Raw genomic sequence first — 19,705 nt, forward strand, 5'->3', positions numbered from 1 at the left:
TTAAAAGTTAAAAGTTAAAAGTTAAGTAAAAGTTAAAGTAAAGTAAGTAAGTAAGTAAGTAAGTAAGTAAGTAAGTAGAGTAAGTAGAGAGAGAGAGAGAGAGAGAGAGAGAGAGAGAGAGAGAGAGAAATATTTTATATTAATGTAATATATTTATAAAAAATATATTAATATAAACTATGCATTATTAATATTCGTATATAAAATTTATTACAATATAATAACAATGTACATATTAAATGTAAAATAATTAATAAAATACAATATGCATAAATGCATTAAACATGCATTTAGCAAACTCTATACTTGTGCATATATGTCATTATCAACACAAAATATTTGATAAATATTCATCTTAAAATTGATAATATACGCACTATATAAAGTAAATATTTTCACATCGCAATAAATTATAACAAAAGTGTATATCTTATAGCAATAACGTTAAATGTTATATTGCACAATATATCAAAATTAATATTCAATTTACATGAAACAGATATCCCGTTATCAGATTGCCTTGTTTCGGATATTATTTTTAGCATCGTGAGAATTCGAGAACAGCACAGAACTGAATCATCGTTCTTTTCGTAAAGCAGATAACGATAAAAATTCGATAAATTGAAATCCTCTCCTTTCTTTGCAGACACAGCGAAACTTTAAGAATTCTTATCTATTTATGGCATTCGTTAGTAATTAAACGTAGATCGGTGACGATTTGCTACATCATGTTTTCAAGTTAATGTCAACTTCTCGAAAATCGAATGGTGTTTCGATCGATCACGAATTCCTTATGGCGTTCCAAGAGTCGCAATCGAACACGCAATATATTATTAGAATTTTATAATTATTAGAATTTATCACGATGATGACAATAATAATTAAAAAATCGATTAAACGATAATAAATTATTGACGATTGTAAATTTATTTGAAAATTTGAATATGATCTATAAAAAAAATGTGAAATACATTAAGGGGAGATTGTTCTACTTTGGAGAATAAAAAAATTGATTTTATTTTACATTTTTTTTGCATCTTTAAAGTGTGTAGAATATGCCTGTAAAAGGATTTTGCAATATTCAAAATTTTAAAGCAATTTATGACTTGTTGAACTGGATTTTCGATTGAAAATCAAGGTATTACGTGCAAAACAAGCAAGAATCGAAAGAAAAAGGACAAATGCAGCAAAATTTATTCTTTAAACAGAAGGAGAAATTGATTTATAGACCAGGGCCTATATTCTGTAACTGTTTTACACGTCTACCGACAGTTGTCGATGTCGTTGCGCAATCTTTTTCATCATATAAAATATCTGCGCAACAACGCCGACAACTGTCGATGTAAAGACGGAATTGCGCCTTAGGAATCGCTGATTAAATTAAGTTGCTGATTAAATTAAAAAATATTGTTAACAAAAAGTTATCATAAAATAAAACTTCAAACGCGTTTTTCTCGAATTCACATTTTTCAAATTGAGAAATGTACAGCTTCAACCAATCATCCAATTGACATAAAGTTCTTTCCTACAAAAAATAGATAATTCCTAACAAAAATAGATAATTTTTATGGGGCCATGAACCTAAAAATGTCATAAATTTTCCAAAATAACTATTCCTTTGAACAGATTGAAAGTGAAAAAAAGTTCGTGAAAATTGATACTTAATTTTAAATGGCTGCCATTCTGTAAATTTTAAAATTTTTCAAATAAAATGGCACCACAAATTGAATACATTTAAACAATTGCATTGGTTTATTTGTCTCAGATAAACTGTCGACAGTCGAGATTTTCTGTCAATTGGCCACGTACGTGCTACACGCTCTGATACACCCGTAGGCTACAGCCGTAATTTTCTACATTTCTAAAAATAAAAATTTTTTCTTGTATATTGAAATATAAAAAATATATTGCAAAAAGCATTATTTTGATATGTCTTTCCTTTCTTTATGAAAAAATTGGTAAAAAATACATAAATTATGAATCTCTAGATTAGAATCTCTCCTTAAGTATATAGATATAAGATTTTACTTTTGTCTCTCTCTTCCTACTTTTGTTTTTACTTTTATAAGCTTTTTTATTCTTTGTACAAACATACTTCAAAAAATTGTATTTAAAAGCGAAATTGTTTTTCAATCTCTTATGCCCATTAATTTATCTATCTTGAAATGCAATTATTTCTCTTACTTTTCGTAGAATAATTTCAATTGTGAAGAAAGTAAGAACAGTTTTTTTCTTTATATTACAATCAATAAATTTAAAGCATTATTCAATATTTAGGTCGATAATATTTGCTTTTTATCTTGTTGGAAATTATAAGTGGTGCATATGCAAATAGCATCTAATCGAAAACATTCTTTATAGCTTGTTTTATTTCTATCGAGGATAAGTCTACCGTATGAACTCTGTGTAATGCGATTTAACGGACGCGTCGAAAGCGATGAGAAATGAGCACGGAAGAATTTTCAAGATGCAGCTTCTTTCGAATCATCTGTGCGATATTGTAAGAGAAAATTGCTCGCCATAAAACGTGATGTTTCGATAAATGCTTTGGAATTTATGACACAACTCGGTTATTGCAACACAGCGTCGAATACGTTAAATTAATTAATTGCAGACGAAAACTCTCTGTTTGATTACTCTTGCGATATATCAATTTTTGAAATGTTTATGGCTTTATATTATTGATTAATTACTATTAATTATAATTGTAATTATGAAACATACAAGCAATATGCTTGAATGTGCATCGTCTTATTCAGAAGCAATGCCGATGAAAGCTTCTCATCGGTCTTCTGCCAATTGTGTGTCATCCACAGGGACAAAGTTGTTAATGGAAATTTATTTAATGTTGGATAACACGTGTAAACTTAGTTGACAAGTTTGAAGTGTCAAACGCGATCAATGAATGAAAAGCACGGGGCACACTCGTATATGCAAACTTCATAAACGATATCAGTTAAATGACGGTGTCGAAGTTCACTGTTCTATCAGACTATCAAGCCTGGTTTCATAATGCAACGTCCTTTAACGATATTAAACGTTAAACGTTACACACCATGTCGACTTCGATAAAAGCTAATCGATATAAAGTCTGCATGAAAAAAGCACAATATAAAATTATTTAAGTATTATAAGGTATTTTTAATAGATTTTATATTAGATATATGATGAGTGTAATAAGAGATATAGAGAGCTCGAAATTAATATAAAGGTCTCTCTGCATAAATTATAAAATAATATAAGAGGAAAAAAGGTTTGTCTGAAATATATAATAAATCCTCCAAAAGAGAAATCTTAAAAATCCTATTATAATAATTTTTTAAAGTTAAAATTTTTAAAAGGATTTATTCCATTAAATTGTACATAAATTTTTCTCTATTTTCTATCATTTAATTTACAAAATCACATTTATTAATATTCTGATTTTTTTCTAATAAATATGTGTTTTATATGAATACTCTGAATATATTTTTAGATTATATCATATTTTAATATTTCATGCATGTAGAAAAAACTCCATTTCCATTGTAAGTAAAAATGTGACATGAACTTTTTCGCCTAGTTAAAAATAGATTTGTCAGAATTTCTCATACGTGTACATTTAAATTAACCTACATATCTAATAATAAATTTTTTTCATTTCTCTCATTTTTATGAGCAAAAATATGCAAAAATCAAATGTTGAATTTTTGATATTTTTGTTGAAATTTAATATAACATTTGAAGATTTTCGTGAACAAGAAAGCAATGAGAGAACGCGGGCGGACTTACTCCGTGCGGATTTGGCGATGAAACTGAGCAAATTCTTGTATTCATTGGTGTCGGCTGTCTCCTGGTTGAAGCTCTTGTGCGCCGGTGTTTGATTGAGCGCCGTATATACGGCGCTCAGCGTGAAATGACACTCGGAATTGCCTTTACTGCTGGCCATCTCGTGATTGTGAAATAGTAAACCGCAGATTTTCCATCCAAAACTGCGTAGAATATGTCTGAGCGCCTCACCCACCAAACGATGAGAGCCCATCATCCTGGTTAACGTCGGATAATGCTGGCCCTTATGACGGAACGCTTCTGCCTGTGCACCCGCTGTTAGTACGGGTATACCCCACACACCCGCGTATCTTGCCACGGGCGCGATCACGTAATCGCACACGGGGCCCAGGAAAGCGTCTGTTGCGATCCGAGAAGAAGATTCGGGAAATTGATTTATCGTACTTTGCGCTAGTTTCGCTGAAGTTAGTCGGGAGGCCCATTGTGAGTGCAAAACATCACGAAAAGCTTATTTAAAATCGAGATTACCGTGAAATATAATCTTTTAAAGATTTCAATAAGTCATTACCTAAGTTTTAAGTCTTAAACAGTAAGAAATTGACTAATTATAGTTGATTATTCTTCTCATATTCAACCGTAAATCAATTTCTTATAAGACTTAAGACTTAAAAGTTAGGCAATGATTTATTGTAGAAAGCCTATTATGATTTTTTACTTGTATAATTACATAAATAATTCTTACATAAATAATCATTATAATCAAAAGATTGAGCTAAAATGTTCACAGAAAGAATTTTACTGAAGTATTTAAAAATATAGCTAGATATAGATCTAAGAATAATTTTGTTGAGCCATTAAATAATTACGGAGATTAGGAATCTTAAGCACGATAAGTAATGCTGCAAAAAGTTTCGACATTCGAATAATCGATTTGAGCGTCCGACATAATTATTTTGATGGTCCATCAACATTATTTTCAGATCTGTATCTTGCTAAATTTTTTAATGCTTTAGCAAAATCGTTCTTTCTATATTATATATTATTTCCTAAAGCGATTTGTTTTCCTTCTTCTATATAGAAACAGATCACCTAAAACTTACCGAAAGTTTAGTGCTTAAATAAGTATCGATCGTAATTCTGAAAGTCAGTTCTATAATTATATTTATAATTTATAATTTATCGTGCACGTGAACTTGCGAATCGTCTGTATGTATCATACAGTTTTAAGTATACAGAATCGAATCCACTCTCGTGCCAGCTATGATAGAAAATGTAACGAAATAGTATCACGTGAGCAAAATAGATAACACGAATCTGAATTTATGAATTCGAATATTGGCTCCGCGTTATAATCCTATCACTGGCGCCTACATGATTCGATATGTCGATAACAAGTGTACATTGTTTATCAAAGAGACTTGGTTGTACAAAACGTACACTTGTACGCGGTTAATTAACGTATCGATTCGTGGGCGCAATTAAATTAAACTGGAACATTTCGTGTTCGCCCACATGGCTTACTCGCTGAAGGTATACTTAGATTACACCGCAACCGATACGGACATATCGATGTAAATCTTCCTTTTGGGAATATGCTTTTAACGATTATTATTGAATGCCCAACGGATACATGACAATACAAAATGTTTCCGCGAAATAAATGTCTGGCGAAATATACTTAATACTTATTATTATGTCAGCAGCATATTGCACGCGGAGTTCACAATTCCCTATGACACTAAGGCTTGTTGGTCTTGTATTCATGTACTCATCACACACATTCATATATACATCATACATTCATATATACAATATGTTTTTCAAATGCAGGTGCAATTAAAATCTCGCCAACCTATATACCACGAGTCTGTGGTTAGCGAGGGAGAGCTCAACAATGTGGACATGTATACGAAGATAATAGAACGGCCGGTTAATTAAATAGATTGTTACTCTCCCGCTGTGCAAGGAACATTTATTGTCTACGGGATTTCGAACTAAAAGCGAATCAAAATTTCATTATTTTCTTCACAATACTCGTTGTAATTAGTAACATTCGCTTCGTACTAAATGTCGTCTGGCAGAGAAATGGAGAATGTTTCGTTAAATGAATTCTCATATAAAAGTTTATTCTTATTTGCGAAATAAATACTACGATAGATGGTAGTAAAGACGCACATTGATGCATTTAGCCTATTGTTGAAATTAAAGCATATCAGTTTTTACAAGCAACAAGTTTCCAACTGTATTCTGTTGATTTATTTGAACTCCGCGTTAATAATAAGCCACGCGACCTGAAACTAAGTTCGCGACCTGAAACTAAATCCTCGATTCCCGTGCGTTTATCCGCAAGCAATACACCTCTATGCAATCGCGGTTCTAATTAGTAATTACGGATGATATTGCGTCGATATCCAATTTCGTATCATAAAGATAAACATTACTGTGGAATAATCGGTCAGAACAACAGACACCCATGTTTAAAATCCATTAATTCGTACTGACAGCAAGCCGAATCCCCGTGTGTCCAATTTAGAGCTTTCAATCTTCATCGATTAAAGCTATATGTAATATGATAATAACTGCGTCAGGATACCTAGCGTCATTGTGGCTGCAAATTCCAGCGTGAAGCGGTTACGTCCGATTAACGCCGCATGCATCCCCAATGTCGCTGGCGGCCCTGCATGTGGTCGCTTTTATCCGACGAGATCAAAGTTGTTGGAATTTATGGCAACTATATGCGAAGATTCTCGTGGAAACTTATAAGACTCGATCATCGTAAACGGATCATGCATTAAGTCGCGCATATCTTTGTTAATATTTTACTTTTAACAGTATCTTACGTAATTTTTAATTACTTTCTTATACAATTTGTTTCACAATTAATTTTATTTATTATCTTAACGTTGATTATCTTACGTAATTTAATTTGGAGTTTAATTTTGATGAGATTTAGCGTAAATATAAATTCACACATCTAATTACAAAATTTTTCGTTAATTAAATTTCAAGATTAAATATTGACAAAAAAATTATATAAAAAGTTTGCGACAAACAATTGCTTCCCATTAATTGTTAAGACTAAATTGAGTTATTATATATCATTCTTATTACAGAGTTGTACTTGGTATATTTCTTATTAGCACGATACATATGTTATCTGCAATAATGTAAAAAAATATAATGTATAAAAACAGATTGTGCTTCAGTGTAAATCGTTTAATATAGAATGCACTTTTTAAAAGCCTTTTTAATATCCTATTAAAACTTTTCTTTCATCGGATGAATAAAAACTTGTTCCGCGCGAGGAACCTAAAACCTGAGAGCCTGAAAACGTGACTCGTAAATTCGACCGAAAATTAAGCCGCGGATGACGAAGTGCATTCCTGATGGTGATGAATTATTGTATTCACATGCCATATTATAGTAGGTATATTGCTAATATTTTCGTGCAGAGGTTATACAGGTATAGTTTTGCATAAATAAACGAGACATTTCGCGAATTTTACGATGTAAACACGCGCTTAATACAGATCGTGAAACGAATAAAAAGAGAATTTTATGAGTGTGATTTATTTATATCGATTTGGAAAGGAAAGATAAAATCATGAATAATAATTCTTAATCGATTTTTAAAACGTTCACAGCAACGAATTAAACGGTAACTACACAAATTAGTGGATAGATATTAATGATAAAGATATTTACGAGAAATATAAAAGTGTATATTACGTAAAATATGTTTATATTATAACAAATTAATGTATTATGTATAGCATAAAATTATTGACAACCATCAAAAAATGCAATAGGATTTTATTAAGATTAATTATTTTCATATTTTATTAAAATTTGTTGTTTAGTTGAATTCTTATTTCTTAAGCTAAAAAAAATATGATGTATAGTATATACAACTGACTCAGATATTCTAAATTCTCCTCGTAGACCGTCGATACTATTATAGGCAGACTTATTTTTATCTTCGCAAACTTTCTCCAGATCCCCCATTCTTTAGATTCGAATAGAGCAACAAGTGTTTTGTATAATTATCTACTCTTTAAATTTTAAGTACGTAGATATTCGCTGCAGAGGTGAATTCTGAGTTAAAGATAATCGAACACGTTCTATCTATGAAAGTCCCATCAGCTTTGGGGGTAAAGGCTATTCTCATCACGTACTGCTGACTTAGCGCGAAAACTCAATTTCATTATTACTTGCTCAACGTCTACGTGATTTTTGTCGAGTGAGAGATAATATCATGAATCACCTCGTAATTACTGTCGGCTACCGCAATGCACACAAACCTCAGAGTTATTATATTATATTATATTCTTTTGAGATTACAGCGTAATAAAAAATGTAGGTGGTAAATAATAAAATAACTTTTCTGATTTTGGATTTAGTATATTAACAAAACCATCATTTCTTTACATATGAAATATTTCCGAAGAAATTAAATTTGGTTTAATTCGTAACATTCGTACATCATTCGTTTCACTATAACTAGGTAGAGAGATATCGCGTATATATATTTTGTTATAGTTGTTGTACTTCCATGATTGATTCTATAGTGTCCAGTGTGTACAGTATATATATTTTTTTATATGTACACACACATATATATATATATATATATATATATATACATGTATACATAAAGTCAATATATCAAATATAACAATAAAATGTAACATTTGCTATGAAAATGTGAGGAAAAAAGAATTATATTCACAAAAGCTCTTATTTTCTGTCTTTCAAACGAAATAAGGAGATTCTGGAAATTATTATCACGATTTTGGATCTCGGATTAAATCTCATGACTAATGATAGAGCGGTTCCATAATTCCGAGTAATTATACTCGCACGGCATTATCTACTTTAGCTGTTCTCTAAACGGACATAAATTCATGTTTCTTCTAATCTATACTGGAAATATAATATCATCAAGCTACAATCCAATTCTATTATAAAGATACATGCAACCGCAAGAGAAAAACAGTGATTATTATCTTGTGTGACATAAGTGAAAATAATGAGTAGATAGTTGCAAATTTCATGTATTAATCTATAAGCAGGACTAAAAAATATTTGTCAATTCATGAATTAAGAAAAAAATTCTCTTGCTTCACTATTTTTAAAAGAGAGAAGAAATATTACATTAATATTATAACATCTTATATAATTTTGTTGTGTGTGTTGTATGTGTTGTTGTGATGCATCTGATGTGAAAAATATGTTAAACTTAAAATACAATAATCAGCTCTCACTTTTTCTGAAGAAAACAGTCAAAGAGAATGAAACGCGAAGTTTTGCGGTGAATAATAAACGCTGAAAGAACGTGCAACGAGACCGCGTCTCATTAAAAACTAAACTGCGTTTCCCGCGCTTGTCTCGTTCAATTCACAATGTTTCTTCGATGAGCTCGGTGGCAAGAAAAATATACCTGTGGTGCTGCATACTATTCAAATATTATACACGAGTATTGTCTTCCGCAATCATGGCAAAATAAGATCACAAATATATTTACTTTCAGAACTGGGATGAAAAGTTATATGTTAGATTTTTGCGGCATTCTGTTTTCTTTCATAATACGCTTTTTGCACTTTTGCTTCCGAGTTAATATTCAGGAGAGATAAAGCAAAACGTAGAAGCAACACGACGTATCCGAAGTTACATTCGAAACGAAATTAACGTGAAAGTTTTCGCAATCTTATGTAACGCAGTAAACTTTGGCAGATGTTGAAAGAAGTTCCGATGCATCTAGTTAAAGTATTGAAATTTGAATAGATCAGGAAAGAACTTTTTTCATTTATCGCGTTCACGCGATACCGAACTGATTCACTCAAATCTCTCGCAAATATGTATACTACGAAAGAATTGTTGTTCTATTTAAAATAACAAAAATTGTACAATTCAGTTGTTTGTTATTGAACTAATCCTATTTCGAGAAAAGAGAAAAAATATTTCACAAATTTTGGTAATAAAAGATTCGAAAAAAAAAAGAAAATATGTCAAGTGAATGAAACGCATTTTAATAAATCAACCAATGTGTTTATATCTTTCAACTTTCATAATAATTCCAAAGGAACGGAGAGCCATGATGTGAAAAAATGCTTTCTCATCTTTATTAAGTGGACTTTCATGTTCAATGAAGATCAGCTTGCATATAACATGAATGGTATGTTTATAAAGATGTTTATAAAGATGAATAATGGACATCTATATAATATAAGACATATTTAATAATATACTTAGTATTAACAAAAAATGGAGTGTACACTTGCACCCTATTTTTCAAACATATTCCAAACAGAAGAGAGAACCACGTATCTTTCACACCAATAAAAATATTTTGTTTCCTATACGTTTCACGTAGACAGACACAAATAGAAAACAAACCTCGTTTCCATCAATACAAGTCTGTATCCCTGAGCAAAATAAACTTGTCGCCTTCAGGATCTCGCAAAAATAACGGTCGTTATTTTTTAATAATAATAGATGTGTATCCATATATCACTCATAATAAAAACGTTGTTAAATATCTCCGCTTTTGGACAAACAGTTTCCGGAGCGTACTTTTTCATGAAATCAAATTTGATATTATATGTGTAAAACAATATAACAACAATATAATATTAAAATATGCGATTCTAAGTATCATTATTTTAATGTATATCGTATAAAATATTTAATATATTTTATTATATGTAATAATCAATGTCTTATATAAATCAATGTCTCTTAGATAAAAATTTTATTTAATTCGGAAAAAATAAATTAGCTGTGTTTGATATAAGAACAACCTGTTTAAATGATATTTGAAAATACTTGAAGTATCAAAATATTTGAAGTATCAAAATACAAATGAAATAAAGCGATAAAATTTCCAACAATATTGCTTTCGATACAATTACATTAACTATATTTGCAATATAAAATATTTTCAGAGCTTGCAGATAAATAAAACAATAAATCTTTTTTATTGCTGCACTTTCTGAACTAGTACACACAGTGCAATAAGTTGAAGTGAAACAAATATATTGTATGTATGTTTCACTTCAACTTATTGCACCAATTCAGAGCAGCAATAAAAAACAGACCTAATGATAAACAAAGTAGTGCACTTCAGTATAAACGCAGAAAATATGAATATTGTTGTTTTATTTTTGCATATCACGGTTCCTCGGCAAAATAATTTCGAATTACGAAAATATAAAACGCCGCTGATCGAAAAAAATTTACAGCACAAAAGAATTCTCGAGAATGCTTGTTATATATATCGTGACATCAGGATTATCGCTTACGTAACATAAAAATAAAATAAATAGATCTTTGCTATGAAACACATATGCATACACTCAGCCAGACATTTTTATTCAGTCACAATTCAATTGCTTTCTTTAACTCATCTACTTTCATCGATGCGACCTATATACGTATATTCGTACTTGCATTATACAGAAAACCGAGCTCATCTTTAAATTCAAGGAAAAATGAGATGTACTTCAAAAATCGTAAATAAGTGCATTCAATGAAATGGGATAATTCATTTTGAAAATTATTATCAGTGCCATTTTTATTCCATTTACCAGTAAAGAAGATGATAGTGTTCATATGCTTTCTTTTTATCTTCTCGCGCTTGATCTCAAATTATATATAATAATTACTAGACGTTGGATTTTTATGCAGATATCTTTTGCATAAAATATGCAAATTTGCGCAATATACACAAATAAGTATATGTATTTTTAGAATGCTTTTTTAATAAAATAAATTTCTATTTTTATGTTATTTTCCAATCTGCTTTCTAAAAAAATATAAAATTGCATAAGAATCCGATGTCTAATTATTACTGCTGATACGTACCACCAATAGCTATAATACTTTGTAAAATTTTACATCTTATATAGATGATAACGTTTTGTTGATATATTATTTTTTCGTAGGTAAATTTCGTCAAAATTTAAGAAAATTAATCCTTATGGATATAGGCATGCTCATTTGGATATATCTCTCTTTATTTTGTAAACCTTTCACTGATTTGATTTTTATATCTTTGTGAAATTAGCACCTCACTTTTCAAAAATTGAAATTTTTGTCGCAATTTCGAATGCAGTTCGAAGAGTTTTGGGGTTCCTACTAAAAATGAAAAATAGTTCCGGCGAATTAACACAAAAAATCGAAAATTAAAAATTTGGGATGCCAATTTCACAAAATGCAGAACGAAAAATCACGATAAAATTTTAAAAAATAATTTGATTATTACACATAAAACTTGATTTAGGAATTTTTAATTATGAAATTGTATCAAATTTTTTCTTTATTTAAAGCTCATCGTATTATGCAAGCAGTATTAGTACCCATTTCCACTTTAACTTTCAAACTCTAATTATGAGTAGGGTAAATTCTCCTTGCTGGAATTGGATGAGATTATTTTTTGAAATTCGATATTTTGAAATTTGATACTTTCAAACAACATTTAAACTCAACGATATCAAGAAGTTCTTTTCATGATAATTAGCTTATATATTATTGTTTTAATTTAAATTTTACAATTGTGAGATCAGAATCAAATTTAGTGACTTTGAAAATTCTTATAAAACAAAATCCTCTTTAAATTTCTTTGTTAGAACAAATACCCTCAAAAAGTTAATAATTATTCATAAATAATTTTTAATAAAATTTTAAATAAAAATTTTAAATAAAAATTTATATTTAAAGATGTAACTGTAAATTGTAAATATTTCGAAAATCCAGGATATATTTTGTAACAAAAAACGATTAATGGGACAGTCAGTTTTATTAATTGAATCATTTATGAATCAAATTTATATTGAAAATTCTTGTATCGTAGCTCTTTTGTGGACCTTGGTGCAAAAAGTAGGCCGCCTCTGTAACTGAATCCGTCATCAGGTGAGCATCAATCTGAAGCATCAAGAACACTAATGACTTCCGCCTGTTTCGATTAGATCGGATTTATTGCCGCGTGGCGCATAAACACAGTGCATCGCGACTACAGACGCAACAAACGCCTGGAATAACTTCGACGAAATGACACGAATTCACCTACCACTAGGAAATTTATTTTCAGCGATGCAGTAAATTACATCGGAGCACATGATGAACTTAGAGGCATTTATTGCACGTATTTTTGCTACCAAAAAGAAAATTGCGTCATATGAGTAACTTCGAGAGAAAAACAAAAGTAGCAAGTGTTGACGTTGAGAAAAGTTGATCCCAGGAATAGTCACTTGAGATGTTTTTATACTTCAGTGACAAGAATATGTAAATGTTGTAAAATGTGAATGTTATAATCTTTTTAAATTTGTTGTAAAACAGATATTATTTTCTTTCTTTTTAAATATTTTCTAAAATAATTATGTTAATGATTATTTATAAATCTTTAAATATATAATTTTATCGAAAATTCGCAATAAAAAAATGTTATATTAATTAAAATTTTTATTTTTTAGAAATATTATCAAAATAAGTTACTTAACGTACTTATTAATATTCAATTGTTTGATTTCTATTTATATTTTTCAGAAAATTATAAGTAAAAAAACCCCCATATCCAATTAAAGTTCTAAAATTTTCAAATGCTATTAAATGAAAAAACAATAATATATATTACTATTAATAGTGATTTTAATTAGAACTAATCTCGTCAGTTGCTATCACATGTTTAAAATATAAAATTTTTTATTGTGATTGCAAAGGAATAGAAAATTCTTCGTTATTAGTTATTAATAAAATCAAATAGCAAAATGCATAAGTATCGCCGTGTATCGCTTACAATTGCAAAGAGATGGGAGGGCGTTTATTCAATTCTATTTAAAATTCTACCATAAAGAAAACTTCGCCCCCCCCCCCCATAATTTATTCTCGATATTAAAAAGTTTAAAAATAAAAATTTTGCGGAGAACATAGACTTTTTTTCAGTCGAATAAATTCAAAATATCTCTGAAAGATTGTATATTTTTTACTCCTATTTCTTCGAAAATGAAATAATAAGAACGATAAAATATCTTGATTCAACAATAGCGAACGGTGAGAAATCTATGGTCAGTCGAAGATGATTTAAAATGTGAGTTTAAAACAACATTATTATCCGTGCATACACACGCATCGTTACGTAAAAATCTAGCGATAGCTAGATACACACATGATACTGTAGATACAAACTCGGAGTTTCCCCGCCAACATTTATCTTATTCAAAAATAAGGTAAATCAAGTTAATAAACTACGCGTGACCGGATCTATGTAGAAATGTTCGACGATAGAGGACGCGTCTGCGTGGAATAAAAGGAAGTAATTTCATCGGGTAACGCATACTCGTCGTCGCCCATTGAGTTTGCCTATTAAACCAATCCTACTTCATATTTTTTTTCTTTTTCTCTCGTTCTGCTTTTACCTCGACCCACTTACCACCGCGCCGATTGAAATCGTTCGTTTTTCCCATTTGAACCGGCAATGATTAAAAGAAGTACACGGAATAACCCTTACACAGGATAAACCTGGCACCTATTCCTTCTGTAGCAAGGGCATTTTTACACGAAGAAAAAACGAGGTACTGAAACTTGTAATTCAATAATCATATTATATAATAGAGTTTCACATATTAGTTAACATTAACCGTTTATGTTAATATAACTTAATGCCGCGAATTTTATTAAAATTCCGAAAGCGTGAAACATTTTGTTGTCACTGATGGACTCATTTGCTCTAATTTCACTGAAGTAAAAAATAAAGATAAAGTAACAATAACGTGACAAAGTTGAATGATCCCGTCTCGTATTTACACATCAATATTAAATGTGATACCATTAAATTGCACATCATGAATATTTATGAACAATATTCGCGCAGCTAGTGACGGATCGTACTAATTCGCAGAAAGAAAAAACGAATATTGAATGCGTGTCTCGATTTATTCAGCGGGAGATTTCTTCCGCCAATTTGATGAGCGGCGCAAAATCTCGTTATTTTTGCGATAATCGACAATCTCTACGACCTTTACCGTAAATCGGGCCATAAGAGGAATAGATAGGGTTAAGGTAGAAAAAAAAAGAAAAAAGAATGCGTTTCCGAGAGCAATTCACAGTGAAGCAGCACTATTTTCGCGTTACAGCTCGGGCGAGGTAAACTCCGGTGGGTGTCGTAAGAAAAAGGAGATGCGCTTACTGCATCTCACACGACCTTTTATCGTATACTTTATGCAGAACCTATCCTCACACACGTATTACCCTTCTTTATATGCAACACGAGCGAATGTTCTCTCTCTTTCTCTTTTATCGAAAAACTCAGCACGATTGCTCCGACGAGAAGGTATATATCATGAATAATCATTACAAATTCATCATAGAGAATGAATTGCTCGCAAGCTGCGGCGATTTAGAACTTGAGAGGAAGTCTTGTCTCGCCTCTCCTTTGAGAGCGAAACTTCAAACGAGATGTAAGTATCGCAAAGCGCATTAAGTGCGGAACCGGTCATTTCCGACAAGGCTAACGTGATCAACAGGTGAATGATTAATTTATTCTTTTATTGATATCGACGTCGCCATAAGCAGACACGTTTTATAATAAATTTACAGTACAATTTACATTATTTACAACTGCATACTATAGTACGACTATGACATTTTGAATTCTATTGTTGTTACAATCTAACAATTTTATCTAACAATTTTAATAATAATAAACGAATTACAATACGACACATCAATATATTCTGAATCGACTGGCAATTTCATTCGAGAGATTTTACTTTATTGCATCTCCCTCTTCTTTGAAATATCGCGGGAAGAAAATAAATTTGCACGTGCGATGTTTTTACAACTCGACCAAGCGATGAAATAAATAACTATTCAAAAAAGGTAAAAGGACTAAAAGATTAAATTTTTCATATCGCAATTAAGAAGTTCGCAAATTAACGCCTAATAAAATCAACCTTTTTTTTCCATTAAAACAACTTGCAACACACAGAGAGATTGCCGTAATCAATCTCCGTCGTTTCGAGGAGCGTAAAATCGATTGCGATTTTACTGATTTTATTTAGTATTTATAGTATTTGTTAATAGCACAATTTGTTAGTAGCGTAAGTGAGTGTATCTTATTTAAATGAAAAACACGTTCAAGAAAGTAACACAAGTCTAAAGAGAAAATTACATATGTACACGGAAAGAAACATTTTGCTGAAGCATATAAAAATTTAGTGTTAGATACAAAAAATTTTATTTGATCATCAAAGTAATTATAGTCAAAGTAATGTAGAATGCTTAAACATTGATAACAATGCTCAAAGAATTCTAACAATCAATTTAAGTATTGTACGTAATTATTTTAATGGTTAATAAAATTATTTTCAGATCTGTATCTAATTAATTTTGTAGATAATTCAGTTAAATCATTTTTTCTATGTAATATATAATTTATGCGCATATCAAAGTAAATCTAAAGTTTAAACGACAGTATTTAATCACATCTTCAAATCTTGTCTTGAAGTATTCTATTTGTACATGAAATGTCATAAAGATGCTTCACTTTTAATGCTAATGGCAAAAATTCAAGTTTTCAAGTTGACAAGTTGGTGAAAGTCAAGTTAGTGAAAGTTTTGGATGAGGAAAACTTTCAGGAAAGCCATTTTTCGTCATGATTATTTTATATTCAGACTTAATGATCTCGATAATTAAACGTTCAATTAAAATTATAGAAGAGTAAAGTAGAAGAGTACTCCGCGGCCGGAGTGTTTTGTATGTTTAATAGCCCACTTCTCAGTTTACCCGTCTTCAATAAAAGAAGGAGATGCTCTTTTCTATTTTTTGCTATGTTTGAAATTTTTAGCGAATGTGAAAAAACTCACATCGGAGTTGATTTAGCGGGAATTGATGAGGATAGATTTATACATCAGTTTAGCTTCCGTCAATAGATTGAGAGTTTAACCGCTTGAATCTATCCTTCGATAAGATTCATAATTGAAATTGTGGAAGAAATGTAGGTAACGCTAATATCATACAAAATTCAAAATGAATTCCAATTTCGTGAATCGATATGAAGGTCAATTATAACTATTTCCATTAATTTCGTATTGAGATGCGACAGGAGAGTGAAATGGAATTGTATTAGGCCTCTGCTAGTGGAATTAAAACTGTAATGGACTATCAATCGAATATCGAATAGAAACGGCAAAAAATATACTCCCTCTGTCGACATTCATAATGAATTCTTGTTGTAGACAGGTAATTATAAAATTCTCTTACTGAAAGCATTTACGAAGGCCATTTTTCTAACTATAGTTGCTTTCCTTTGGACAAGCAACAACGAATTACCTCATTTTCACTCGCATCGCTCTTCTGAAAGAAAGATCGACGCAATTTCCATTAATGTACAAATTCATCTCGCAAACAGAGATAAGACATTTTTTTATCGGCGATCTGCACGCACTCCTGAGAAAGTAAATGATTCGCTTACGAGAGAGGGCGTGAGGTCAATTAATTCGAACAGAAGAGCGAGCCACCGGCACAACGGGATTAATTAAACTGAATTAAAACAGTATTTAACGGAGTCTGGACACAGAGGGCTGACGAAAAAAGACGCGGCTTTGGTTGACTGACCGGCGAGAGGCGGTTCGTCGTCATAATCCTCGTCATCATGTCGTTGCAGCCGGCAGCTTGTTCGACAGTTTGCAGCTGCAAATTGACACAAGCTGATGTCATTCCTTCATAAAAATAGGCGCGTTTCTACCGAGGCGTTTGCCGCGGCAAAGGCACGACTCTAACTACGGGGCCCAATTAGAACATACGGCATCGGGCCCTTAGAAGAATATCGTCTCTGATTAATTGGTACAATGATGCGAGCTCTAAGACATGATCCTTGGAATACGCGACGACGATGCACCACGAGGTCGATGTACTTTTTCTACAACACGATCATTCCTACGTCTAATTAGCACGTTGTTTAATTCATTCGATCATCTGTCTGTCGAGTTTATAACTAATTCATAGTGAACACGTCATGCGATGTCGATTGGACATGTCTTCGTAAAACGTCGAGACTATTTGATTCGTAGGAAAAAAAAATTTATTTTTTCTCGCTTACTATTTTCAAAACATTTTTGTTACTTCAATACTATATTTCTCTATCACCAGACGTTTCTTATCTCTCTTGTATTTAGTGTATCCGGTGAATACACCTAATATTCGAATAAATGAATAAAAAACTCATGAATGAAAATATTCATTTGAATATACGTCTTTTTTTATTCGTCAAAGAACGAATAAATATTTTTTCATTCCATTTTGAATGAATATTTTTTTAATATGATTACGAATATTTTCATTTCGTATTCACTTTTACTCTATATTATCTGCACATTATAGCTTGCAAGAGAAAACAGAAATCTATAAAAACAATGATTACACCGCGCACTTAGTCATCTATATAATGAGCGTTCTTGTTTAACCTACAGGTTAAACAAAGATATTTTTATTGAAAATAAATAATATATCTCGAAATTTAATGTCCACAAACCGTATGAACGACGCGCCCAAGATATTTTAACATTTTTATGACTGACATTTTATTATTGTGTACGTAACGGAATTATATCGGAATATGTATGGCGTTCTATCAAATAAATATTTATAAATTATTTTTATAAAAATGTATTATTTTCTAAAATATTTTATAAAATTTCTAAGTTTCCTTCATAAAATTTAAATATTATAATAAATAAAATTAATGTTTTTTTAATTAAAGTCATTAAAATGCCGATTATAGTAATAAGTTAAGGGTAATGATTGCTTATTGGAACTTTTTTCAGCAGTTTATATTTTGTTGAATGAATACTCATTAAATATTCATAGTCTTTTTGTAAATAAATATTTTTTGAAAATCCAAAATTTTAAATGAATATATGATTACATTTTTTTTTATGTGAAAATTTTGAATAAATATAATTTAGAGCTCAAGTATAACTTTTTGTATTCATTAGACACACTACTTGTATTTATATCGTCAAAATAATATTTACACGCGCGCGCAACAGAATTTGAAATATTCAGAAGTTTTACAGAATCTACAGATACATAGGATACATCAATATATTAACAAAAGCTACAATTTATTTTCAAAGCTTTTACTGATACTTATATTTTATCCAGATTCTATACTTTAAGAGGATAAAACGAGGAATATATAAAATATATTATATATTATATATAGAAAATATAGGGATAATACAATTCACTTCTTCACATGGAAAAAACAATTTTGCTAAAGCTTCTAAAAATTTAAATATAACAGAAAACAATTTTGTTGAGCCATCAAATAATTAATATAAAAAACATGATGAGCAATATTATTGCAAAAAGTATTACAACTAACTTGAGCGTCCTACTTAATTATTTTGATAATCCAATAAAATTATTTTTAGGTCTGGCTCAATTTTTAGATACTTCAGTAAAACTGCGGTTTTCATGTATTTTTATATTAAAACGCTATCTTTTTATACTCGTCATAAATAACACGGAAATCATCTTTGCATACACATATTACGTTACGTTTATCTCAAATCTCCCTTCATTCGTTTCCGTTTAAATCCGAAATTGACTTAGGTACGATAAGGACGAAATCCATTTGTTACACAAATCTGGGGACGCTTTTGGCACAACGAATATTCTTGAATCGTGTTGGTTGGCGACCAACAGGTAGATTAATTATACGTATATCGCCACGTATATAGGGTCGATCTAATCCGCTTTTTGAAGCCGGAAAAAGGGAAAAGTGACCTTCAAAGCGAGCAAATAGAAATGGAAGTCTAGGTTTATCGACGTTTCCATTGAAAATTAAACTATGCTGCGCGTTCGAGGATGCTTTTCCTCTCTCTCTCTCTCTCTCTCTCTCTCTCTCTCTCTCTCTCGTCTCTCTCTCGTCTCTCTC

At 30.7% G+C, this 19,705-nt stretch overlaps 1 protein-coding gene across 1 annotated transcript in view; it reads right to left on the reverse strand.

Annotated features, from left to right (window-relative positions):
- Window positions 1-19,705, reverse strand: part of LOC105626643 (atrial natriuretic peptide receptor 1) — a 94,097-nt gene that overhangs the window by 72,389 nt on the left and 2,003 nt on the right. Inside the window, 1 exon segment of the mRNA XM_012207939.1 lies at window positions 3,772-4,167. Coding sequence (XP_012063329.1) covers window positions 3,772-4,167 — 396 coding nt within the window.

This window comes from Atta cephalotes (genome assembly GCF_000143395.1).
Source record: "Atta cephalotes unplaced genomic scaffold scaffold00001, whole genome shotgun sequence".
NCBI lineage: Eukaryota > Metazoa > Arthropoda > Insecta > Hymenoptera > Formicidae > Atta > Atta cephalotes.